We start from the raw sequence: 27,500 nt of genomic DNA on the forward strand, positions 1-27,500 counted from the left end.
TGTGAAAACCTTGAATACCCACAGGGAAAACTAAAGCTTTTATATATTCTATACAAAATAAAAATAATGCTTGAATATACCTTCATTAACAATACCATTAAAATTATCGAAAGGTTAGAGAAAGATAAAGATTGCCGAGAATGCCCAACAATTCTGTTTACATTTTGTCAGCTGGATTCGCACAGTTAAAAGTTGATTTCATTGTTGATATAGAATTTTATCCTTTAAGAGGCTATTTATTATGAAATTATGTTAATAAATGTAAGATAAATATCGTTTGGTAACATTTATTATCAAGCACAGTATTTAGGGCTACCAATATACCTAAAAAGACAATAGATGTGATATATTTTGTAGTGCTTGACTTGCAGACTTCGAACAGCTATGCAGAATTTTTTTTTTTTTTTAAACTACCGACCGTTTATATGGGGAATCGCATAATTCGAACACGCATAATTCGGGACCCTACTGTACTGTAATAAAACAATATAATCTAATACAGTAACAAAACAATATTTGTAATAATATATTTCTATGAAATGGGCTTATTGTTGACTTTTGCAACTGGAAATTGTACCCATGGGAGATATGTCACACATACCCTAGGCCAAAACTTAACCAAATTAGACTTTCAAACGGCTTCTTGGAACCTATTAACCCTTTTACCCCCGGGGTATTTGGAAATTTCCAACCCTTAACCCCCAAGGGGTTATTTTTTTCCCAGCACATTTTGCAGTATATTTTTTTTTAAATTGCTCTAACAGCCTTAAGTTTTGTCATAGAGAGGTCAGGTTGGTCTCATTCTCTTGGAAAATGCCTGAATTTTCTCAAAAAATATAAAAAAATATGAAAAACAAATTTTTATAGCATTTTTTTGCAAGGACGTACCGGTACGTCCATGGGGGTAAAGGGATGGCTTTTGTGAAACGTATCAGTACGTCCTTTGGGGGTAAAAGGGTTAAGATTAAACTGAAGACCACCTGTATTGTAAGTCCAAGTGCAGCCGGGAGTGGGGGGGAAAGATCCAAGTAATGGCTACAGCTCATTGCTTGCGAATCACACACTGAAAGCTTATGTCCATAGTATTACTTTTCTTTGATTACTTACTAAAAAAAATATTTCTCACCATAATGCCGATTACGGTATAATTTTGAAGATGAATTGTGTAGTTCAAGAATGTACAAAAATGAAAATCAACATGACTATGTGAAAATAACAACTTGACCCTTTTACCCCCAGGCTATTTGGAAATTTCCAACCCTTAACCCCCAGAGGGTTATTTTTTTCCCAGCACATTTTGCAGTTTAGTTTTTTTAAATTGCTCTAACAGCCTTAATTTTTGTCAGAGAGAGGTCAGGTTGGTCTCATTCTCTTGGAAAATGCCTGAATTTTCTCAAATTAGTAAAAATATAAGAAAAAAATTTTCATAGCATTTTTTTGCGAGGACGTACCGGTACGCCCATGGGGGTAAAGGGATGGCTTTTGTGTAACGTACCAGTACGTCCTTTGGGGGTAAAAGGGTTAAAGTGTTTGTAAGAAAAACATTTCTGAGGGCAAAATGTGTAGCACTCATCAGGGTCTCAAGAGGGTTAAAATATAACAGCAATGAGGCATCTTTTTTCACATAAGGTTCCAACTCTAAAAATACATCTAACCAGCAAAATCCACAAACACAAATAATATTACCTTGATAAATTGGACTTTTTTACTTCCTCATCTTTCAGGTTCTGTAAGATCGCTCGGTGAAGAGCTCTCAACTCCATCATCGGTTCCTTGTTGCAGACGTAGCAAGCCCAGTTCTTTGCCTTTTCGGCGTTCCTTAGCTCGGTCCGGCCCATGACACGCTTGATGCACCGCTGAAAGAAAAGACGGACGTTATAATCAATCATCACCGATTTAAAAATGAACCTACCATTACAGAGATAAAAACCACATGCAGATATTTGTCTTACGTACCACATGAACTCAGCCAGCCAAGAAATCATCTACTTCACTGCCACTACAATTGGACAAAGTTATATTAAAGTTATACTAGTACAGTGGTAACGTGTTTGCCTCGCATTCGCGTGGCGAGAGATCGATCCCCGCCCAGGGCTGTGAGTTTAAGCTGTTTACTGGGGAGGCTACTGCTGTGGTAGGGCACCACAGTGGGGAGTTGGGCTTGCCCGGCTGACGTTCTGATGAGCATCTATTCTGATGGAACTGGAACTGAAACCAGACACCTTTAACCTTTCACCTTTTAAAATAGTTGAAGAACACCTTCAGGGCTGTAACTTTAAATCCATAAAACAATCCACATTATGTTATCAGTATCATGAGAAAACAATGACATTGATAAGCCAGGTCAACTTCAAATAGAGGTTAAAATATATCGTTGGATATTTAGCTGTCAGACCACAGCCCAACCAAATGCTACATTGATCATTATGATATACTATTGATTTAAAGAAATCACTATAATATACTTCACTAACTGTAGGTAAAGAGAACAAAACTGCAAAACACCAACAGGAACCTAGATCAAATAAAATCTGCATCACTGGTGACTAATGAATGGCACACATGAAAACTCTTACGGTCCAGCTAAAAAGTACCTAAACTTAAATTCCTATACACTGACCTTATTCTGCATATAAAAGGGATTTTGACGAAGGAAAAATCTATTTCTGGGCTCAACCTGTGTCGCTCCGTGAAATGCTCCTTAAAGCACCATTTCCAAGGTATAAATACTGCTAAATATACCAGAGAAAAAAGTTACATGGAATGCCAGGAATATATACCCAGCTCGCGCACCCTCATGGGTGTGTGAAACCACAAACAGAGGTCCCTTACCAATTAGTCTTCTTCCTCAACATTCCCCATTACTACGAGGTGTCGTTCTCTACAGCTACTGGCCCCCCCTCCCCATCCTTCTCCTATTATTCCTTCTAAGCACCTGTGCAGGTTCACATGTGTTTTTCATAGCTCTGTGTTATTTTGTGTTTTTGAAGATGTCACACGTTTTGGAGGTCCCTGCTCCCAAGTCGAGTATTATATTTGTTTGTTTGGGATTTCTAGGTATTTGATTATTGGAATATGAAATCCAAATAAAATTTGACCCTTGACCTCAAGGAAACATTAACCTCAGCATATTGGCTTCACTCATGAATTGTGAAACTAAATACTATGTCTCCTAAAACATTCGGAAGCTACGGCTAAGGTTGAGTTTTCATTATACTACCGATGACCTAACCTTGGACCTCTTCTCCACACCCAGCGCATTAATTGACAATGCACGTCTTAATATGATGCGTTTCTCTTAATGAACATTATTATAACTAGCCAAGCTACAACCCTAGTTGGAAAGGCAAGATGCTATAAGCCCAAGGGCTCCAACAGGGAAAAATAGCCCAATGCGGAAAGGAAATAAGGAAATAAATAAACAATATGAGAAAACATTAACAACAAAACATAAATGTATTTCTATTTAGATAATGAACTTAACCAACATACTCACTTTGCATGAGACTAATATGTCTCACGCACACAAGAATCAATGATATATCATACTTGTTAATAATGTATGTTGTATCATTCAAAATATATAGTCCAAGTCATCTGATCTTTTGACTTATATTGATTTCACATCAGTGCATTGCACATACAGGACCAGTGCAGACATTTGGAACAGGAGGGACACATTTAGCAAATTATAATATATATATATATATATATATATATATATATATATATATATATATATATATATATATATAAAATATATATATATATGTATAAAATATATATATATATATATATATATATATATATATATAGATATATAGATATATATAGATATATATATATATATATATATATATATATATATATATATATATATATATATATATATATATATATATATATATATAAGACAGCTAAACCTGTTAATAAATATCTTCCAGAATAAAAATAATTCTATTAATTTGAAGTTTTGGGGTTAAAATTTTATGGATCTTCTATATATATATATATATAAAAAAAAAAAAAAAAAAGGGTTCGTAACAGCTATAGATGTCTGTAAACCGTAGTAATTCTCTAACCTCAACAGATGACAGTACTGTGAGAAAAATGCCGCTTTCAACACAGCAAGCAAGATTTCAAGCATACCTTTTAACAAAAAAAAGAAAAAAAAAAAAATTCTTACCTTACAGAATCCATTATAACATCCTTCCTGCTCACAGCAAAGCAAGTCGCCCCCCTCTGCGCACAGTCGGCAATATTCATCGTAGCCGTCGTCATCTTTATGATATTTTCCTTTGCCATAGTACTTACGGCATCGCTGAAATGAATGTGTAATTGGTTATAAAATATCATATTGGCCTTATCAAATCATACTACTTAAAAATATAGTTCTATTATTATTATTACTTGCTAAGCTACAACCCTAGTTGGAAAAGTAGGATACTATAAGCCCAAGGGCTCCCACTGGGAAAAATACCCCAGAGAGGAAAGGAAATAAATAAACGATATAAGTTATGGAAAATTAGAATAAAATATTTAAAAAACATTAACATTATTAAAACACATTTGATATAAAAACTATAAAAGGACTTATGTAGGCCTGTTCATCATAAAAACATTTGCTGCAAGTTTGAACTTTTGAAAATCTACTGATTATTACTTGCTAAGCTACAACCCTAGTTGGAAAAGAAGGATGCTATACGCCCAAAGGCTCCAACAGGGGAAATAGCCCAGTGTGGAAAGGAAATAAGGAAAAACTACAAGTGAAGTTCACGTACATTATCAAAATAAATCTTTCATAAAAAATTATAAAACCTGAAAACAACGGAAGGGAGACAAGATAGAATAATGTGCACGAGTGTACCCTCAAGCAACAGATCTCTTACCTAAGACAGTGGAAGACCATGGTACAGAGGATATGGTTAGTGCAAATTCTTTCTCCTTCCTTTTTAGGTCAACTTAACATGAAACCAATAATTCTTACATCCAACAAAACCGAACAGTTAAAGAGCTATTCAATCTTAAAATCTAAAGCATCCCACCTACCCATTGTAGCTTTTAATAAAAATTCCAACTAGCAATAACTGGCGGAAATAGGAATGGATACATCGCTGTAAATTCAATTAAAAATAATTGTTCATGATGATATATCTTTATAACTCTCATATTATAAATAAAATTTACTGAACTTTATAAAATGAAATATCTTGTCTCAGCTTACTTCAAGGCATTATTCTAAGAATATTTTTTTGGTCCATTTAAAAAACTACTTAAATAAGCACATCTATCTAATTTCAGATTGAATATAGAGTTTGGGCCCAACCTAAGCGTGTTTTACTGTAGATGAGTTTTGGGTTTGGACCCTCAAGGAACCTCAGTTAACCCTTTTACCCCCACGGTATTTGGAAATTTCCAACCCTTAACCCCCAGGGGGTTATTTTTTTCCCCAGCACATTTTGCAGTATATTTTTCTTAAATTGCTCTAAAAGCCTTAATTTTTGTCATAGAGAGGTCAGGTTGGTCTCATTCTCTTGGAAAATGCCTGAATTTTCTCAAAAAATTATCAAAAATATGAAAAAAAAAAAAATTTTATAGCATTTTTTTGCAAGGACGTACCGGTACGTCCTTGGGGGTAAAGGGATGGCTTTTGTGAAACGTACCAGTACGTCCTTTGGGGGTAAAAGGGTTAACAAAATATCTTCATGTCTTATATACAAGGCACTACCCAGTTTAGCTTTGTTCAGGGTAATGTTGATGGAGACAAATTCTTTAAAGTGGCCCTCCAGCTGCCACTAGCATTTATATCTCCCCTTTTAAACCTCAAGTCATATATTTAGGTCTCCACTTGCCAGTCCTGATTCACAACTCCCATTGCAAAACAATCAAGTGCTCTAAATAAATTACTTGAAAATACAGTTGCACACAAAAAAACTATCTTTCCCTCGCTGTAAAGCATTTTATGTCTCAGAAATTACTTGAGCAAACTAAATGAATACAATACTCCGTAACATAAGCAATAAACCCTAAACAGACCATAAGATTTTGGACAAGTCTCCATCTATGAAAAGGAAATAATCGTACAAGAAAATGATGCAGCGTACCTTACAAATGAATATTCCGAGCACTGGGTGAGTGAACACTAAAGTTGGAAGCTGATGATTCACTTGCTCAAAGCACGAGCAGCAGCGAACCACGGACAATGTTAGGCGCTTCTGCAGGTCTTTAAATAAAAAGATGAATAGTACTTAAAGGTCTGAAATCTAAAAAAAAGTGTCACAAAAATTCACTCGTTACAAACTGAGCAGGATTATATTGCACAGGGATTATTTAAAACTTAAAGACTCGACTTACTTTCAATATTCTTCTTGAAGTATCTGTTTTCTTCTTTTGTATATAAAATGCATTCATCTTCGGCCCTGGTTTTCTTTTCTTCATCATTCTCTGGACCTTCCTTCACTTTGGGCTTTTTGCCCTTGTCCTTCTCAGATTCATCTTCACCTTCAAAAAATATATCTATTATACATGATCTATAATAATGGAGTGCAAATTAGACATGGTTTGTCCTAGTTTTGTTCAACAGCACAATCATGCTTAGAGCACAGAAAACTCGGATTCTACCTGAAGTTACAAGACAGCAATTCTACCCAAAAATAACTGAACTTTGCAAGACATACCATAAGCAGCACTAAAGGTTCTTATGAATATCTTTCAACTAAAATGAACCATTTACTCATACTTTGAATATTCTCTCTAGTGTCTTCCCACGCTTTTACTGTCTTCGATTTTTAACCATAATTTAAAAACGAATATAAGTTCAGGAGTCCAAAAACTTAGTTACTAGTAAGCATTTGGAAGCTTGCTCATTCGTTCTGAATTTTAGAGTGGGTCAAGGTATCAATGGAAAGGGAAGGAATGCATTCATACAGATGTTCCTCAACTTACAAACATTTCAAATATGAAAGTAATTTGTATTTTTCCTAACAATACAAACCTGTAGCTATCTGGAATTATCTTTTGGCAAAGCTGGAAGACTAGCCATGAAGACTTTTAAGTGAGGTGGCAACAACCCTAACTAACACACCAGTGAAACAGTCACTTTTTTATTGCAGGCAGGACTTATAAGAGACAGGTGATGGCAGAACAATTTGTATAAATAAGTACAGGTTTGTATCGTTAGGGAAACTACAAATTACTTTCAAATGTCATTTTTTCTGACACACTACAAACCTTACACTATTTAATAGGGGTGATTCCCCCCATTAGGAGGGTGGAAGTCCGATCACTGGCTTGGTCATTGACCAAGGGTTTTCACGTACTGTACAGGCTTGGCCTGTAACCGAGAAAACCCTGCTACCTTGGTAAAAAAAACTTCGTGCAATGCACAGATAGTGGCCTGAGCGACCTGTGTGCATGTGAAAAAAACTAGCAGGGTGACAGTCTAGCTAATATTCCAAGTTGATTAGGAATGTTGATATAAAACATAGCCGTTTCCAATACCCAACTCGTGGGGAGTATCAGGGATGCAAACAAGTATTAAAACTATATTAGGTTAAACAAGGGAAATGGGTATTACATGCAGATAGGTGAGGCCAGCGTGCAAAGACCCATGGTGCTGTTCCCCAAGAGAGGGGAAGATAGAGAGGGGAAGATAGAGAGCGAGCCAGTCATTCTTACACATTCATCCCAAACTAATCTGGGTAACCTATGCCCTCAACCATCTGCTAATCATCCAACAAGGAGCCTGAGGCATTCTAAACCATTTGTTGTGCAGCCACCATAGGACCAATGGAGAACGTCTCCATTTTCCCGAGTGTCACGTCTTGCAGGTAGTGGGCGGTAAACTTCATGACCCTTCTGTTGACATTCCCTGTGCTGACACTCGGGGCGGGCTGCTGCAGTGCGTTTAAGATAATACCTCAAATTCCTCACAGGGAAAAGTAACAGTCAATCTGGATCATCAGTTACAGAACGAAGACTTGCAATCTGAAAGGGCCCAAATCTAGGATCCGCTACTCCCAGATCTTGAGTCTTAGCAATAAACCCAGGGACGAAACAGCGTCACCTCGCCCCTACCCCTTGAATGGGCAATATCTTGAATCTTACTAACTCTCTAGGCTGAAGCCATCACGAGTAGAAAACACAGTCTTCAAAGTGAGGTGACAATCTGTTGCCTGGCGTAATGGTTTGTAAGGATCACCCTTCAGAGACCGAAGGACGCAAACCACGTTCAAAGGAGGAGGCCTTACTTTCAACTGGGGGCAAGTGAGCTCATAACTTCGTTGAGGAGAGACAACTCCAACGAAAATTAAAGATCAACTTCTTTTCGTCAAAAGGCAAGGCTTAAGGCCAAGCACTAGCCTTTCACTGCCGAGACAGATAGAAACTTTTCCTCCCGAAGGTATACAAGGAACTCCACTATTTCTGGAATAGTGGCATCGAGGGGAGAGATACCCCTTCCACAACACCAACAACGAAAGACAGTTCACTTAGCCTGATAGACTAATGCCGAGGATCTACGTAGGTATCCGGACATCCTTCTTGCCACTTGCTGCGAAAAGCTTCTCTGTGAGTGATGCTGAATAGTCTCCAGGTGTGAAGTCGAAGAGAAGCTATTGCCTTTTGGAAGATATTCGTGTGTGGTTGTCTGAGCAGATTTTGTCGTGGAGGGAGCTCTATTGGGAGCTCCGTCAGGAGCTACAAAAGGTCGAGGAACCACTCAGCGTGATGCCATAGCAGAGGTATAAGCATCATGATGTTGTTGGATGTTCTGGTCTTGTTGAGCACCCTTCGTATCAGACAAAATGGGGGAAAGGCATAAACGTCGATGTTGTCCCATGATTGTTGGAATGCATCTTGCTAGAGAGCCTGAGGATCTGGGACTGGGGAACAGTAGAGCGGGAGCCTGAAGTTCAGGTACATTGTGAACAGACCCACAGTCGGGGAACCCCACAAAGTCAGGACTTTGTTGGCTATAAGATGATAAAGAGACCATTCAGAGCTCATTATCAGAGTTGCTCTGCTCAGATTGTACGCAAGCACACTCATTTTGCCCGGAATAAAACGATCTGATAGGGACACTGAATTTTCTTCTGTCCACCTAACATCTCTACTGTTTGATGACATAGGAGCTGCAAAAAGGTATCACCTTGTTTGTTTATGTAGCCACTACTGTGGTCTTGTTGCTCATCAACACCACAGTGATTAGCCAAGAACTGTTGCAGGGCCAGAAAGGATGCCCTCATCTCCAAGAGATTTATGTGCTGGTACCTTTCGAACTCGGACCATAACCCTCAGTCCGTGGGGTGCAGCATGTGCGGCCCCCCCCACCTCCCCCTTTTTTGATGCACTTGTGTAGAGCATTAGTTCTTGGGGAGGGACGAGAAGGTCCGTCCTTTGGCGCAGGCGCTCGTCTGTCACCCACCACTGGAGATCCGTCAGTTGCTCCTGTCCCATAGGAATTAAAGTACCCAGGGAGCCAGTGTGTTGAGTGCACCTGGATTTGAGCTACCACTGAAGCGATAGAATTATAAGGCGGCCGTAGGGCACTTGACAGATCAGGGATGCCAGGTGACCTAGAAGGCACAACCACTTCTAGACTGGAAGCTCTTCTCGTATGAGGAACAGGCTTGCTACCTCCATCAGCCTGTGTACTCTGTCGTCTCATGGAAACACTTTCTGTAAGTTGGTGTCTACAGTACAATCACACCCAGGTATACCAGTCTTTGAGAGGGGAGCAGGGATGACTTCTCGAGGCTTATCACGATGCCCAGATCCTGAAAAAACTCAAGCAGTCTGTCTTAGTGTTGAAGAAGGGTCACCACCGACTCTACTAGGATCAGCCAGTCGTCGAGTTATCTTAGAAGACAAATGCTGATCCTGTGAGCCCAAGATGACACTAAGGCAAACACATCGTAAAGACCTGGGGTGCTGTGGAATGACCGAAGCACAGCACCTTGAACTGGTATTGCCTGTTCTCGTGTATGATCCAAAAATAATGTACCTCCTGGAAGACAGATGGATTAGGAAGTATGCACCCTTGAGGTCCAGAGTGCACACAAAGTTCTGTGGTCTTAGCACTTGCATGAAGGACAAACTTGTTAAGAGCCGCGAGATGGATGACTGGTCTCTGTCTCATAAGAAAGTGTCAACTGAAGAAGCCTGGGGAGCCGTCAAGGGCCTCCTGGAGACCGGCCTTCTCTAACATGGTCTGGACTTTGGCCCAAAGGGCCAACTCCTTTGCGGATGCCTTCGTGTAGGAGCTTGATGGAACTGGATCCCGACTTAGTGGAGGTAGAGATAGAATGAACGGGACGTGATTCCCTGAGCAAATCGTGGAGAATGTCCAAGGATTGGCCCCATGCGGCAGCCGCATCTGCCAGCGGCATTGCAGGAATCACCCCCACCTTGGTGGGCAGGCAAGAGGATTGCCCTCACTGGTGGGAGCGGCCTCTGCCACTTCCCATACCACCCTTACCTCCTGAATGGTTTGGAGCCCTAAGGATCTTTGGCAGGAAAGGGCTGCTTTGACACCTTCTTCGAGGACCCTGCTGTCCTACTAGTCGAGGGTTTGGTAGATTGCGGCCATTTTCTGGTAGGTGGAGGAGCCTTACCACAGGACCTGGATGTTAAGGCCCTGTATAGAAGCGAATCCTTGGTGGATTTCCTCCACCAATCAGCCGCCCTCTCGACCTCTTCATCTTAAACAGAGCCGAGTCATCAAGGGTGGAATTTCTGAACCTAATAATCTCATCCATGGGGACCTGACTGGAACCTCTCAATCACAGCATCCTGCCTCTTAAGAACTGCATTCGCCTATAGGTTGACAACCTGGTGGGAGAGGAATTCCAAGGTGCGAGTGCCCGACACGAGAAAGGTCACCACAGACCTCCTTGTAGATTCCTTGGACCAGTCCTCGGTTCTAACGAGGTGGCCCACTAATCCCAACCATAGATCCAGCCACGAAGCAGCCTGCATGACATACATACTTCACAACCTTCTCCACGTTCAGGATCTCAAACGCCGAAAATGACGGCGAGATCCAAAAAAGCCTCTCGAGATGGCCTCTAAGGATGGATCTAGAGACAAAGCCGGAAAGGGCTCATCCGTGACCCCGTAGTATCTCCTCTGCTGGATAAAGGGAGGCAGGAGGAGTTTGGAGGACAAGCCAGCTCGAACAGAGCTAGAAGAACCAGTGATATGAAAAAACACCTTCTTCCTGGCTACTGTCAGTCCGTTAGACCAGGGCAAGGCTGCACTGGCCGTAGGTGATCGTTGGGTATCATATAAATGGTCCAAGACCGTTTCCTTGCCTTCCTGAGGCGCCGTTTCAGGGACAGCCGACCCACTGATGGCTCTCATGCAGGCTAAGAGAGAGTACTCTGACTTGATTCGCTCAGCTTCAGAGTGGGACTTAGCAGCCCTAGGGAGATAGTCATCTTTCCCAGTCCAAGTCATCATCCATCTCCAAGCTCTCAGTCATAGAGTCTGGAGTGGGTCGAGGTCGACAACAGAGGGAATGTCGCTTGCTGAAACTGCTGCTCCAAGGGAAGAGCTCATAGCTCTCTCTTGCAGGAGAGCTGCTCATGCCTAGGAATTCTTGGGAAATGGTCTTGGCATCCTTAGACTCTGCGAGATGGCAGGTACTCCTCCAGCAGGGAAGGTCTGGAAGGCCCTCGCCATTCCACAGAGGTCTGAACCTCTCTTGCAGGAGGCTCCTCATCCTCTGGTGGTGGTCTGGAGGGGGTTTCCCCACAATCAAAAGGTTCGGAGTGTCCTTGGGGAGACCTGGTGGTGGAAATCACCACCTTGGGGAACGCTGCCTCGGTACCTGGAACTGAGGGGAAGAAGGCTGCTTCCCTTGATCAATCTGAACAGGCATCTGCTTGTCCTCTAGGGTGATCTTTTTAAGTCTGTCTGGAGAGATGGGAACACCAGCAAACTTACTTAGTGGTTCCCTGAACCCTTCGGGTAAGGGAATAGGCTGTCCACCTCTTGCTGACAAAGTCAGGCACAATGTAGGCTGCTCCAGCTGTCTTTCTGTTGAGTTGTTGCGTTGAGAGAAGTCCTGCCGGGTCGTGGATCCTCTCCTCCCAGCTCGACGTGATCTCCCAATGGCCAAGAGAACCATGGGGACCTGCTAGTTATTTGGATAGTTGCCACCTCACTTAAAAGTCCTAATGACTAGTTTCCAGCTTCGCTGAAAGATAATCCCTAATAAATAGCTACAAGTTTGTAGAGTGTCGGAACTAATAATAAGTTCCAAGAGCTGTCTGCTAGTCCAATTTTGTTAAAATATGGCCAAGGGAAGGTCTAACCTGATGCCCACGGGTACAATTTCCAGCTACAAAACTCAACAAATAGTTGTTTTTCATATGAAATAAATATTGGGTTATTGCAAATATCATTCTGTACTTTAATAAATGATATACTGTTTTATTCCAGTATTTCTTTATATTATTACAGTATACAAACTATTGATAAAATATCTGAAATTTTATGATTTCAGTTGGATTTGTGGTTGTATCTCCGAAGTTTTTTTCAAGTTGAGGACCTGCTGTATCATCAATTCATTAACCATTATATTTCTGAGGCACGACAAGGCCTGGAGTCCTTTCCCTCATTCTGTACAGCCCATTACTTTGTATGCCCACAATTTTACAGCTAAATAGTTCTCAACCTCGAATGACAATACAAACAGTGCGATAAGGTATAGTCTGTCCATCAAAATAATGTCAAATCAACGAATACAGTATGAAAAACTATTTTGACTCGATTTGAAATACAATTTTTGCTTGAGGGCAAGAGGTTTCTACTTGATCAATTTTATGTTCAGTTATCTACCACTACCATTTTTACTTGAGGACAGTTTATACTCTTCTCAGATAGTTCTTACAAAACTGTTGTCATACCCATCCAACAAAGAAAAATTATTGCAAAATCTACACTTAACAAAAATAACTTACTTTCATCAGAACCGTTAGAGGTAGCGCCATCTCCTTCATCTTCTTCCTTTGGGTTTGAGGAACTTGCTGACATTAGTTCAACCTCCTCCCCAGTATCTTTCTCTTCATTGTCTCCTTTAGTCTTGTCTTTGGTATCAACATCAGTATTTTTTCCCTTTTGCTTTTCATTAACATCTTCATTCTTTTTATTCTTATCACCACGACCAACATCATCCTCCTCAGCCTTTGATTCCTTATCTCCACCAAGAGGGTCTACTTCCATGTCCTCGTCTTTGTTCTCAATCTGAAGTGGATCTACTTCTTCGACCTCACTGCTCGCTTTATCCACACTATTGCTTGGCTTATCATTTGTAGAGTTTAAAGCACTGGTTTCAGGATCGCTCGAAACTAATGGATCTCCGGTTTCGGACGCACCGCCGTCCTGTTTAGCGTTGGGCTCGCTAATCCCATTTTCGGCGCCAGACGTCTTTCCACCGGCAGCAGACCCAGTTGAAGATCCATTTTCCATGCCTTGCTCAAGATTTTCTCCAAAACCAGTAAAGTCTTTGGGGAAGCCAAGAGCAGAAAACACTTCCTCTTGTGTAACCTTCTCATTCGATGCAGTTTCTGTTGGCGTTGTATTTTGTGCAGCCTTTAAAAGAAAGAAAATTTTTGTTGAGAATCAGAGGCAAATCTATTTCCAATGTTTTACAAGTCATGGTCTCATGTAGGAATCAAAATTCTAAAACTTCTAATTCAAATATCTTGTAATAGTTACCTTTACCTTCGTCTTCAACATCGCAACACTGTGAAATCCCATTTTCTTCTTGGATAAACAAAACCGGCGCATAAAGTTGTCTAGCCATGCTACCGTTGGCTGGAATTCTTTATCTCTAACCTGAAATAAATCACAAAGTAATTCATTAGATTAAATCAATATTATCAGAATTATCTATATATCTATCATAGCACTTTCCCTAATTTTAGGGGTAGCCAACATAAAAAAAAGGGGGATTTTTTCTCTTTGCTCCTCCTTGCCTGACAAGGGACTCGGTTAAGTTTGGTTAGTAGTGATAGGGTCCCATAGTCCACCCTGCACCGTTATCCACCAAAAAGCTTCATATGCTGACTCCCCTATTGCCTCTACCTCAACCGTCACCATACGGATTTCTGTTAGATTCATTCATTGTAATAATGAATCTATCTTATATCAATATACGCATTTGTAACATTTTGTGGGACTTGAAGCAAATTCTCTTAACCAGAAGTTTATGGTCTTACTTTAATGGACAGTGCCTTAATTAATATCTTACAAGGCATAATAAATTGAAAAGAAAAAAACAAATCTAACGGGTTCTCTTCCCTTGTTTTACTTGTTCAATCTTTACAAGTGACATTTAATCTACACCTGTCATTGACTTTCAGTAAATCCCTCCATATTAACAGTGGGGATAACGTAACGTGGTGGAAGGGTTTGTATATCACCATGATCAACAAAGCTGTGCTAGTCAGGGCCATCCATCTTAGGTTGGTTAGCTGTGAATAATCAGACAAAAATCTCCCTTCATCAACAGCATGGTCATTGAAAAGCAGCCAAGCCACAGATATGTCTAAAGCCTTTGGCTGCATTTCTTCTTGTTGTCATGTAATGTTTTGCCAACATTGAAGAGTATAGAAACAATAAAACTATATGGGCACTCAGTAGAGCGCAGAACTCCACCACGGCAGCTTATTTCTTGACCTTGATCTAGACTTTTGACCTTAACATGTCTTAATTGTAGTGGATCTTCATACACTCATATATGAAAAAAGTTTTAAGTCTCCATGACAATGATATGCAAACTTACGGGTGAGACTACGTGAATTGGACATTTTGCTTGTCCATGACGTTGACATTCCAAAACTTCATCATTTCTAGCTTTTTATACAAGTTAATCCATGCCAGTTTCATTACTCTTCGATTAAAATTGTGGCCAAGAAGCTTTTCACAAACACACATAAAGGGAGCAAAACATATCCTCCTAACTTTGTTGGCGGAGGTAATTATATTATTAGACTAAACTTACCCCAATGGCAATGGAAAGTGCCATTCTTCGAACGTCATCTCTTAATTTGTGCTTGCCAATCTGACAAAGTCTATCGTAGAGCAGTCCTTCAACTTCAGGATGCTTACTGTGTTTCAAACCAGCTTCCCGATAAACCTGTGGGAAAAACATAACGTGAGTTCGAGCAGCAGTCGTTCTTACCAGCGCAAAATGGGGAAAACTGATAAAACTTTTAGAAACAATGTTCTTGTGTAAAGAAAAATACAGTCTGTTAGAAGCATGATAACTTGTGCAAAAGATACAAAAATGTCAAATGTACCTAGTAAACCACAACGGCCAAGTTAATCAACCTCTAGAATTCCAAAATCACTTGTTTGCTCTTACATTACAACTGTTACACTTTAACCCTTTTACCGCCAACACTATTTGGAACTTTCCAACCCTTAACCCCCAGGCGTTTTTTTTTTTTCAAGCACATTTTGCAATATATTTTTTTTTAAATTGCGCCAACAGCCTTAATTTTCGTCATAGAGAGGTCAGGTTGGTCTCATTATTTTGGAAAATGCCTGAAGTTTCTCATAAAGTTATCAAAACTATGCAAAAAAATATAAATAGGAGTTTTTTGCAAGGATATACCGGTACGTCCATGGGGTAAAGGGATGAGGTTTGTGAAACGTACCAGTACGTCCATTGGGGGTAAACGGGTTAAAATATTAATACTTTAATTCTGAGACAGTTAAATAACTCCCAGACAGCAATATATAAACACCAAATATCCAAAGCTGTACATCATTACTTTATCATTACAATAGGTAAAAAAAGTGGGGGTATTTCTAAAAGCTGTATGTCTTTACCTTTTTAACAACCCCACAAATAATTCAAGTAACATTAAGAGTGTGAATTGTAAGGAATAACAGTAAACTATATAAGAATTACTGTTATATGCTACCGTACTCCAGAAGCGAAGTCTTATCTGCATAAATTCCTCATAAAAAAAGGAACACTACTAAAATGAATATAAAAACAAAACAAAGGAAAGTTAATACAAAGGTACATTACCTTGCCAGTCATAATAACTGCCACCTGCTGGCTGAGGCCATCAGGGTCTGGCTCCATCTTTGCCGACGACATCTTTAATTTTTCTCAAGTGAAACTGTTATAAGGACATAATGTCAACCTGAAAAAAAGAAAAATAAAGATCTTTAACACATAAGCACACTATTCTAATTTGTCTTTCTCTTGTTTTATGAAGTTTTTAGTTTATATGACTCATTTTAATGTTGTTACTGTTTCTTAAATATTTTATTTTAGTTGTTAATTACTTCTATTGTAGTTCATTTCTTTATTTCCTTTACTCAAGGGGTTATTTTTCCCTGCTGGACCCCTTGGGCTAACAGCATCCTGCTTTCCCAACTAGGATTGTAGCTTAGCTAGTATTAATAGTAATAAATCTTAATAATAATGTCTTAAAACTATTAACAGAGAATACAGTACAGTAATAGCCTGGCCTACAACTTTGACTGCTTCCAAGCACACACACATTCCCTGGACTGAGAATAAACCCGGGGATATACCCTAAAGAGGCCTATGATAAGACTCAGTCACAAGCAATCAAGATCCACATCAAAGACAGAATTTGTCTGCCCCTCATGCCCTCACAAACAGGAGTATACAGCTTAACAAGGTATCGGGTGATGAGAGGGTGTGGTGCGTGAATACGTACCAGTCGTTATGTGATGACAAAACTTGTTCCCGATTGCGTGTAGAAGACTGAACATCTGGATGGTCGTACGAGCGCTGAGATAGCTCCAAGGTGGCCAGGTGAACGTTCCATTCCCCACTATATGTAAGATCTCTCTGGCTGATAGGTGATCGTGTTCCAAACTGCACGAGTGCGTTGGAATGTTTCCCCCGACCCGAGAGGACCAACTAGTAGTTCCAATTACACTTACGTGTGAAAAGTCTCATTGCTTTTACAATCTTGGAAACCGTTCCATGGTCTCATTCACACGCAGTCTCTCCTGTCATCTTAACCCACGAGGAAACCTGAGATAATATTCCCAGGCCCAAGCCCTGAAGAGACCAGTGATCCTGTTCCTGGTAGCATGAAAAAAAAGTCTCCCTGGGCCCAACAGCTACGAGAAGACATAAGGCAACCAAGGATCAAATTTCCGATTGTGATCAAGAGGGGGAAATATCTCATCGCTTGTACGACGAATGAGACAATTCAATAGTTCCTCTCGCCTCTACAACATTCTCTATCACACGCACGCGATGGAACCTCACGACGAACCATCTTCCTTCCCTTCGATAACCAAATACAGTATCTCTAAGGAGAGATACTGAGGTGTTCCTTGAACTTCCAGGAAAAAGGTTAGGTGAAAGCAATAATGCACAATACCTAGCACTAGTAGCAGGAGCGTATACTCCTGCACAGTGCACCAAATTACATTCCCCGTGGATAGGAACCGGAAGTTTTCAAAGTGATACGGTGTCTTAGGACAGGTTAGATGGAGTACATGGGCTAAATATGGTTTGTTCCAACACGAATACTTACCTCGATCTACTTTCTTTGGAGTCACTTGTGATCTCCTCTCTATCGACCAAGGTTTTCGCGACGTTACCCCCCTACTCCGCTCTCTACATAGGCCTACCCCCGCCGCCAAGGAATGCGCCCCGAGGGCAGGATCAGGGCAGGTCACTGCCTCGCTGGGTCATTCTCCTCATTAAGTTCCTTGGTCGCGAGGTGTTCACACCTCGCTCTCGTCTCTGTCGACCTTTGTGCGCGTTTAGTGTTCCACGTGTTCCCAGCGTGGCGACTTACGTTTCCACAGTGCGTTCTTCTCAAGTGTTACCGTGCGTTCACCCTGTGTGTGTCCCCAGTGTACTTAATAACTCCCTTAGTGTTGTGCCGTTCGTGTGCGAACTATGGATCAAGCTCGCCGTTGCCCTGGGCCTAGAGCCGGGAAGTCGTGTGGGGCTTTCCTCTCAAAGTCAGAGGTAGATCCTCACTCCCTTTGTTCCTCCTGTAGGGGGAAAGTTTGCTCCTCCGCGGACACGTGTCCGGAGTGCGTAGGTTGGGACGACATTGGTACTAAAAAGAAGTCATCGAAGCGTTCTCCCAGGAAGATTAGTGTCATCTCTCCGTTACCGTCGGCCAGTGATCGGTCCGACGAGGCCTCGGTTTCTCCGTCTCCTACGCAGAGGAGAGGGCAAGAAGACTAGTGTTGTGGAAGGTCAAGGCGTCCTTCCCAGGGAACCCAGTGCGAGGGAAGAACCAAGGGCGGGCACCTCTAGGTCTAACGAAGAGCCCGGTAGTGCTTCGGGTGAGTCAGGCCTTGTGATGGGGGGCCACGCGTCCTCTGAAGACCCCTTATGGGGTAGTGCTGTAGTATCGGAGTCCCCGCCGCCCTCGTGGGCTGGTGCGTCGGGCTCTTCCCCGCCAGGGGACAACCAAGCTAAAGTTCGCCGTCCGAGTAGCGATGCCTTCGGATGGAAGCTACCGAAGACACCGGGGAGGTCGCCGATGAGAATGGACGTGACCCTGGACCCCTGACTCCCTAGCATGGAATGGCTGGACTCTTTTCCGACGATCCCCACGGCGGTCCCCGATGACTTTCTCCAACCCTCGATCTCGGGCACCCAGCGTCAGAAGAAATCCCCCGCGGGCCACGCAAACAGCCGTTACGCGGGGAACGTGGCGTCGTCGGGCTTGTCGGAGGTTAATTCGTCTTCCGAAGAAGAAGTCAGGGTGAAGCGTCGCAGGCGAAGGGAGCTGTCCGAGAGCGAGCATTCCCGCTCTAGGTCACGGTCGCGATTTAGCAGAAAGCGCTCCCGCTCCCAGTCTCGGAAGTATAAGAGAAGTGTTTCTCCCGGGGGCGCCTGGGTCTACGTGCCTTCAGGGGAGTCCAAGACACTTCATTCACCAGACCGTCGGTCCAGCGAACGTGCGACTAGACTGCCGTCCACTATGCACAGCCTCGACCCGCGCGACCTGGCACACAGAAAAGACCTCTCGAAAAGGCATAAGTCCTCGAAGCCTCCAGTTCACCCCGCCCAGCGAGGGGAAACGCACTTCTTAACAGGCAGCCTGGCCGAACCAGCCCAACTGGTGCGGCCGTCGAGTAGAAAGGAACGGTTCCCGTTGTCGGGTCAGCCCACCGGGACCGTGACCTCCGCTTCCAGAGCCTTAGGGCAAGCGAGAGCCCCCACTGAGCCGGCGGTACCCGCCTTGTCCCGGGATCCGGAGACGAGCTCGGCCTGGAGCTCACTACCGGTACAGGACTGCCCCCCTGGACCCAAGAGCTAGACGGCCGGTCTGCCTTGCCAGCAACCCGGCTCCCCCGCTCCAGGCCGAAGCCTCGGCTGACGGAGGAGAAGCTTCCCCGACGGAGGACTCCGCCTATAGAAGAGTAGTGGGGCTCATCAGAAGGCAGCATGGGATTACGGAACCCTCGGCTCCGGGGGGTGATTCCTGGAGGTCAAGCCTCCTGAGGATTACGCATCACGTCGCCCTTCCGAAGTCTTCCCTGGCCCTTCCTCTTGCCCGAGACCTAGTACTAGGGCAAGAGTACATAGACAACTTGGTGGCCAGCAATGCCGAGGCCCCCCAAGTCCCAGAGTGCCTCGAAACTGCTCCAGGGCCTTAGAACTCAGGGAAAAGTGTAATAACCGGAAGAGCATCGCCCAGGCCCCTGTAGAGTGGACCCGGCCTTGGACGTCCTAGGTCAGGGCGGCTCAGACGAAAGGGCCTCTTCAGCCCCAGTTTGCTTCTCTCCTACGGAGGCCGCCATGATGGAGGAGATGTTGCGGGACCTAGTCAATGTCTCCTCATGGCTGGACTGGTGGGCCTCCACGTTAGTAAACGTCCAAGCCTCCGTCGACCCCGAAGATCCTGACCAGCAAAGCCTCCTGAGGGACCTTCTCACCTCCGGGGGGAAAACGCTTAAGTTCCTGTCATATCAAGCACTCGCCCTTACGGCCAACTGGGTCCTCCGTAAACGAGACACGGTCCTGGCTAAGTTATCTAGGAAGATCCCAGACAGGGAGGCCCGGGCCGTACGTAGCCTTCCCTTGTGGGGTGAGTCGCTGTTCCCGATGAAAGAACTTGAAAGCCTGATGGAGAAAGTGTCAAAGAAGAAGGAGGCCAACGTCCCCAGACCTGCGTCGTCTAAGAGACCTCCCTACAGGAGGGCCGCCTCAGATAGCGCCGTGACATCTCAGGCCTCCCCCAGCACTTCGAGGAGAGCAGGCCCCTCTTCCTCCTGGGCAACAACTCCTCAACCCTCCCGCAGAGGAGCACCAACTTCGTCTAGCTCCCTCAGGTCGGGTTACTCCGCCTCTAGGAGAGGCAGGTCAAGCCGCCCCTCTAGAAGAAGGTAGAGGGAGAGGCCCCCTACTCCCGCCCAAGCCTCGGGTTGGGGGATGCCTCGGACCACATTGGCAAGCATGGAAGGCCCAAGGAGCGGAACCTTGGACAGTGTCCGTCCTGAAGGAGGGCTACAGGCTTCCCTTCCTAGCGGACCCACCCCCTCTTATTCCGGCCAGCCAGACAGAATGGTTGGCCCCTAAGGACCCGATGAAGAGGGCGCCCTTCAAGAGGAGATTTCCTCCATGTTGGAGAAGGGTGCCATGGAAGAGGTCCTTCTCCCAGGCCCAGGCTTCTACAGCCGCCTGTTTCTGGTAGAGAAAGCAACGGGGGGGTGGAGACCCGTGATAGACCTGTCAGCCCTCAACAAGTTCGTCAGGAAGACACCCCAAAATCCGTCCTGCTGTCCTTGAGGGAGAAAGATTATATGATGACTGTCGACCTCAAGGACGCATACTTCCAGATCCCTGTCCACCCGTCGAGTCGGAAGTTCCTCCGGGTAAAATGGGGTCCCCAGATCCTGCAGTTCAAGACCCTTTGCTTCGGCCTGTCGATGGCCCCTCAGGTGTTCACGAGGGTCTTCGCGACGGTCTCCGGGTGGGCTCACGAACGGGGCATCCGCCTCATCAGGTACCTGGACGACTGGTTGCTCCTTTCCACCTCAAGGGCCCTCTTGGAAGAACAAGGGAGAAGCCTCCTCCAGTTTTGCAGGAATCTGGGGATTGTAATCAATCTGAAGAAGTCGAACTTAACCCCATCCAACAGAATGGGCTACATGGGGATGACGTTGGATACCGTGCAGGGGAAAGTTTTCCCCTCGCAGGACAGGATACGGAACCTCAAGCACATCATTCAGCCGTTCCTGTCAGAACACTCCAGGAGGGCGGGAGATTGGCAGAGACTGATAGGTCACCTAGTCTCATTGGAAAAACTGGTTAACCAAGGGAGGATGAGGCTCAGACCCATTCAATGGAACCTCAAGAGCCTCTGGTCCCAGACGGACTCGCAGAAAACGTTAATTCCAGTCCTTCCGGACACGAGAACCTCCCTGGAATGGTGGCACTGCCAGTCGAACTCCCTCAAGGGGATGCCCCTCGGGTCCAGTCCCCCGAGTACCTCCTGTTCACAGACGCCTCCAACCAAGGGTGGGGAGCCCACCTTCTAGAAGAGACGGCACGGGGTACCTGGTCGGAAAGAGAGAAGCGTCTACACATCAATGTCCTGGAACTAAGAGCAGTCCAGAAGGCGTGTCTTCACTTTGCAAGTCGTCTAAGGGGAAACACCGTGGCGTTAATGTGAGACAACGCCACGGTAGTGGCCTACATAAAGAAACAAGGGGGCATGAGATCGAAGGAGCTGTGCGACCTCGCCATAGACATCCTGAATTGGGCAGACGAACAGCAAGTAATGCTGCTGGCAAGGTTCATTCCCGGGAAGAAGAACGTTCTGGCCGACGGCCTCAGCAGAATGGGTCAAATAGTGGGGACAGAGTGGTCTCTACACCCAGAAGTAGCCAAACTCATCATTCAACGTTGGGGCTCCCCGGTGATGGACCTCTTTGCAACAAAGCTCAATGCCCAACTTCCGGTCTATTGCTCCCCGGTCCCAGACCAGAATGCAGCCCTAGAAGACGCCTTCCAGCACAAGTGGGACAACCTGGATGTGTACGCTTTCCCCCCCTTCACGTTGATAAGACAGGTGCTCAACAGAGTAAGGGCCGCCCAATACCTAAAGATGACTTTGGTAGCGCCCTGGTGGCCGGAGAGAGAGTGGTTCGCGGACCTAAAGGACCTAGCGAGTCAACCACCTTGGCCTCTGCCCGCCAGGTCAGACCTCCTGCACCAACCGCACTTCTTCAAGCTCCACGACAACCCTCTCTCTCTTCGCCTTCACGCCTGGAGACTATCGAGCGGCTCCTGAAGAAGGAGGGGTACTCCGCCACCACAGCTAAGAGAATGTCCCTATACCTGAGGAGATCCTCGACCGCGGTATACCAGGCGAAGTGGGCCTCCTTCACGAAGTGGTGCTCGGAGAAACATATTAGACCTCTTAAAGCTTCGGTCCCGGACATAGCAGATTTTCTGGGGTATCTTAGAGATAAAGTGGGAATGTCAATTCCAGCCATAAAAGGGGTTCGAGCCGCCTTAGGCCAAGACTTCCTCCTGAAGGGCATCGACCTGGGGGCCTCGAGACACATAGCGATGCTGATCAAGAGTTTCAAGCAATCCTGCCCCCCTCAAGCGAGTAGAGTGCCCCGGTGGGACTTAGCCAAGGTCTTGAAGATGCTGAGTCGTCCCCCCTTTGAACCCCTGAAAGATATCGGAGACAAGGATCTCACCCTCAAGACCGTTTTCTTGCTAGCCTTAGCTTCCGCTAAGAGAGTGGGAGAGATCCATGGTCTGTCTTACGACGTTTCTCACTCTAAAGGATGGAAGGAAGTATCCTTCAGGTTCGTGCCTTCCTTTGTGGCTAAGACTCAGAACCCAGCAGTCTGGGACCCGAGGTTTGAGGGTTTCTCAATTCCGGCCATTCCCAAGACGGGCATTACAGAAGATTTGAGATTATGCCCAGTACGGACGCTCAGGAAATACCTGGAAAGGACAGTTCATCTCCGACCAGGCATCAAAAACCTCTTCGTTTCCACAGGTGTTAATAGGAAGCAGGTTTCCAAGAACACCATTTCCTTCTGGCTGAGACAAGTCATCGCTAGAACCTATGAAGAGGATAAAATGGCAGTGCCAGGCACTCCCCGGCCCCATGACATCAGGGGTCTGAGCACCTCCTTGGCCTTTGAGAGAAACATGGCGGTGGGACAGATCCTGCAGGCAGGCACTTGGTCGAACCAGTCAACCTTTACTGCCCACTACCTCAAGGATTATTCAAGGAAATCCTTGGACGGGTTCTCCATTGGGACAGTCATTGCCGCCCTCCAAACAGTGTAGCGGTGAGGCCAGAGGCACTAGCGGGGCTAGCCTCCGATAGGAGCGAGTGCGAAGCCCTCCTTATCGCCTACCCGCTCTCTGGCTCTCCTCTTAGGAGGTTACAGGCTGTCCCCAAAGATGAACACATTCTTCGCGACTACACTTCGGGGGAAATCGTCAGAAGAATTTTTCAAGAGGTGAGTCTTAGATAATAGCGTAAGGTTGCGCAGTTACCCTCACTCCCGCACTCTGATAGGCCCCCGCATTCCATAGCCCTCTAGGCCCTTCGTGCCACGTCAAGTGTCAGAATAGCACTCCCGCCTCCTAAAGTATAAGTCTCCAAAGAAAGTAGTTCGAGGTAAGTATTCGTGTTGGAACAAATCAAAAATTTTAAGTAATTTTTATTTTTCATAACATACTTACCGAGAACTACTTTCGGGTAATGGCCCTCCCTTCCTTCCCCGAGTGCCATCCTTCCATTGTCAGGTTGGGCTAATACAATGAACTTAATGAGGAGAATGACCCAGCGAGGCAGTGACCTGCCCTGATCCTGCCCTCGGGGCGCATTCCTTGGCGGCGGGGGTAGGCCTATGTAGAGAGCGGAGTAGGGGGGTAACGGCGCGAAAACCTTGGTCGATAGAGAGGAGATCACAAGTGACTCCAAAGAAAGTAGTTCTCGGTAAGTATGTTAGGAAAAATAAAAATTACTTGAAATTTTTTATTTTTCAGATTTATGTTCATATGTTCAAAGATTTTCTTTTTATATTTGCTAGTGTTGAAAAATTAGCCCATTTAGAAGTGTGGACATTTTGGCCAATCTCCAAAACCTACCATTCTTCTTTTCAATGTTATCAAAACAGGTGAACTACAAGAAAATAAATGCTAAACCTTATTTCACCAGGATAATCACATGGATATATCCAAACCTAAGGTTCCATACCTAACCTAGGATTCCCTGACCTTACCTACCAGGGGGCTGCAACCCAATTCTAGGACATCATGTCCTTACCACATTGGGTAATACTTTACAACACCACGCTCTCCATTTACTCCAAAATAATGCAATCCTGCAGTTTTCATCTTCTTGCATAGTAATTAGGTGGTTATTTAAATTCTGGGAAAGCAATAATTAGCAAGATATGTCGCGGAAGGGGGAAGGGGTTATAAAAAGAAAATAGCTCGGTTTCCTCACCAAATGACTTGGAACTGACATGTCAACAAAGTCAACGAAACAGGATTCGTGATGCCAGCGTACATAAACAGAAGTTCGTGATGCCAGCGTACATTTGATATACTGTATACTGTATTCAAAATATACTTAATAAAAAATTGAGTGATTACTCAAAAGTGTCACTATTTGTAAATTGCATATTTTATGGACACTTATCAGTAATTAATCCATTTTTAAGTAAGCATATTTTGAATATACAGTATATCAAATGTATGCTGGCATCACAGACTTCTATTTATGTACGCTGGCATCACGAATCCTGTTTAGTTGACTTTATTGACATGCCAGTTCCGAGTCGTTGAGTGAGGAAACCGAGTATTTTCTTTTTATAACCCCTTCCCCCTTCCTCAACATATCTTGTTAATTATTGCTTTCCCAGAAGTTAAATAACCACCTAATTACTGTGCAAGAAGATGAAAACTGCAGGATTGCATTATATTTGGAGTAAATGGAGAGCATGGTGTTGTAAACTATTACCCCACATTGTTTGGAGGTGTACCTTGAAAACTAGTCCTCAGAATTGTCCTAATCACATAAGGAGCACATATTTTCTTCAACACTGGTATATCTACCTATCATGACACTTTCCTCAATTTTGGGAGTAAGTCGACATATAAATAAACAAATGGGGATTTTTGTCTCGTCACTCCTCCCTGCCTGACAAGGGACAAAGCCTTTTCATTGGTACTGATATGGTGCCATAGTCCATTCTCCCCAGTTATCCACTACAAATGAAGCTTCACATGTTGACTTCCCTACTGCTGCTACCTCAGTTGTCCCCAACGTACCCTGAGATAGTAGCAGGGCTTATCGGAACTGCGTCACAATCTTTCACCCTTCATTCCTATTTCTAGCAGACTCTTTTGCCTCTCTCATTGTACTAATAGATATATTTACCCATGGTTATAACTATACTATATGGAAAATATGAAAATCCTTCTTTTAAGCCAAAAATTAGTTTCCAACAAAATTCACATATGAAAGGAATTGGTACAACAGTGGTAAGGTACACATACACCCAGTTCTTTAAGTCAAGTAAAGGCCCAGCCCTAGGTTACGATGTACATTATCTCCGCACTTATTTCATTTTATGTTTATTGGCAAGAGGAGGAGCTTCCTACTGTGATCATAAAAACTTGTTGGTCTTGAGGGGGTACTGTGCCTAGATTATGTGCAGATTGTTGGGACACAAGGTCTGTCGCTTGAATAGAAAATGGTGTCTGTCATAATACACTTTGGTAAAAGTATTTGTGTGTGTTAGTCTGCCAAACACTAAATATTCCCTTAAGTTTGAATCACACTCGGCTTTACTTTTCTCCAGTAGCGAGCAATTGCAGCCGAAAATGGGAAACTGGGAGCTTTTTGCTCAAGACATTGGTTTCCTGACTGGACAGGAAGCGGGGAGCACCACCCGCGAACAAAACTTTAGATGCTGCAAATATATATGTGCTCTTGCTGGGCAATTTAGTCAAACAAGCCTCAAAGAGATAATAAAATTGTGATTTGTTCATCCTGTAATAGTTGTCGAATTCTTCAATTCATGTAATATTCCGAAAATACATATTACTATGACAGTCAGAACATTTCTGGGCACCATGATGAAGTCAGTTGATCGGTTGTTTACACTCCTTCCTATTTGCTCCTCAAACAGCGAGAAACTAGTGTCTCTACAACACTTTCGACCATGAGCATTAGTTGGTTGGCGATAACCTAAAGCAAGAAATGACTGATGTGTGATTCCGGCATTAATAGTCCTTGCTCAGCAGTGCCTTGTTCATCTGTTCTAGCAAACAGTATATGTGCTGTGCAAATTAGCAATGCGGGCAAGTATTTCGTCAGCCAATATACTCGCTTACATGGCTAAAGCGCGTAGTGCTACACATACCTCTTGCCAGAACGGAGGAACAACAAGACAATGCTAAATTGCTGGCGGAGCGAGTAACAGACGAGCAAAGACCAGTAAGCAAATAATTAGTGGGGGTGTATGTATGATAGCGGCCACCTTCACGTATGATTACGGCCGACTGATAATACGGCAGTCTAAGGGGGGTCGCAGGGGGGTGTTAGGTAGGTAAGGACACGTCTTATAGATTATGTTAGGTAAGGAAAGTTTAGGTTAATTGATGACCATTTTTTAAGCAAACATCAGGAACTGGCCGCTGATATACAAAGGCTCCAATTAGTGTTATTTCGGAGGACCAAAATACGCTAAAGTGTGGATAGCGACAGCCACCATCAAGAATGAACCCCTCATTTTTTATAAGGCAGGCTTATGGGCAAAAGTATTAGAAAATGTTTTCCTGACCGCAACTACGATAAATTTAATACAAATATTTTTCATAATTAAAGATGACTCCCATTCCTTATTAAAACAACGGAGCCTTTGTATATCAGCGGAAAGTTACTCCGGCGTGCGTAGTAAACGGACCACACTAACCTAAACTCCCCCCCCCCAACCTAACATAAAAGCCATGTCCTACCTATTTACATAACGAGGGGAGGGGGCTAACGTCCCCCTGCAACCCCCCCTCCCTAACACTGCCGCATTCTTAGTTGGCCGTTATCATACATAGACCCCAAATTAAGTTTTTTTTTTTTACTGGTACCCCCACTGAGAGCCCACAAATACTTACCTGGCTGAAAGCACTTTAAACCTTTCAATGATTAAATGAATTTAAATGAAAAAGGTATAAATTCCACTCGTATGGAGCATAAAACCTTACCAAACATTTTGAAAAATTCTTATCTTTGACCGAATGTGAAATTACCTTTAAATTATACCTACCATAGGCATAATATTTTCCATCGGTTCAATATGAACCAATTACCTTTGACCGAATATAAAATTACCTTAAAAATTACACATTCCATAGGCATATTTTCCATGGGTTCAATATGAAACAATTACCTTTGACCGAATATAAAATTATCTTAAAATTTACACCTTCCATAGGCATATTTTCCATGGGTTCAACATGAATTAGCATATCA

General features: G+C 43.8%; 1 protein-coding gene across 1 annotated transcript in view; it reads right to left on the reverse strand.

The window, feature by feature from the left end:
• LOC137639793 (transcriptional regulator ATRX-like) overlaps positions 1–27,500 on the reverse strand; it is a 107,107-nt gene that overhangs the window by 79,188 nt on the left and 419 nt on the right. The window contains 8 exon segments of the mRNA XM_068372035.1: positions 1,687–1,856; positions 4,187–4,321; positions 6,105–6,223; positions 6,355–6,501; positions 12,966–13,596; positions 13,729–13,842; positions 15,011–15,145; positions 16,049–16,166. Coding sequence (XP_068228136.1) covers positions 1,687–1,856; positions 4,187–4,321; positions 6,105–6,223; positions 6,355–6,501; positions 12,966–13,596; positions 13,729–13,842; positions 15,011–15,145; positions 16,049–16,120 — 1,523 coding nt within the window. The 5' untranslated portion in view covers positions 16,121–16,166.

Source organism: Palaemon carinicauda, chromosome 4 (genome assembly GCF_036898095.1).
Source record: "Palaemon carinicauda isolate YSFRI2023 chromosome 4, ASM3689809v2, whole genome shotgun sequence".
Classification (NCBI taxonomy): Eukaryota; Metazoa; Arthropoda; class Malacostraca; order Decapoda; family Palaemonidae; genus Palaemon; species Palaemon carinicauda.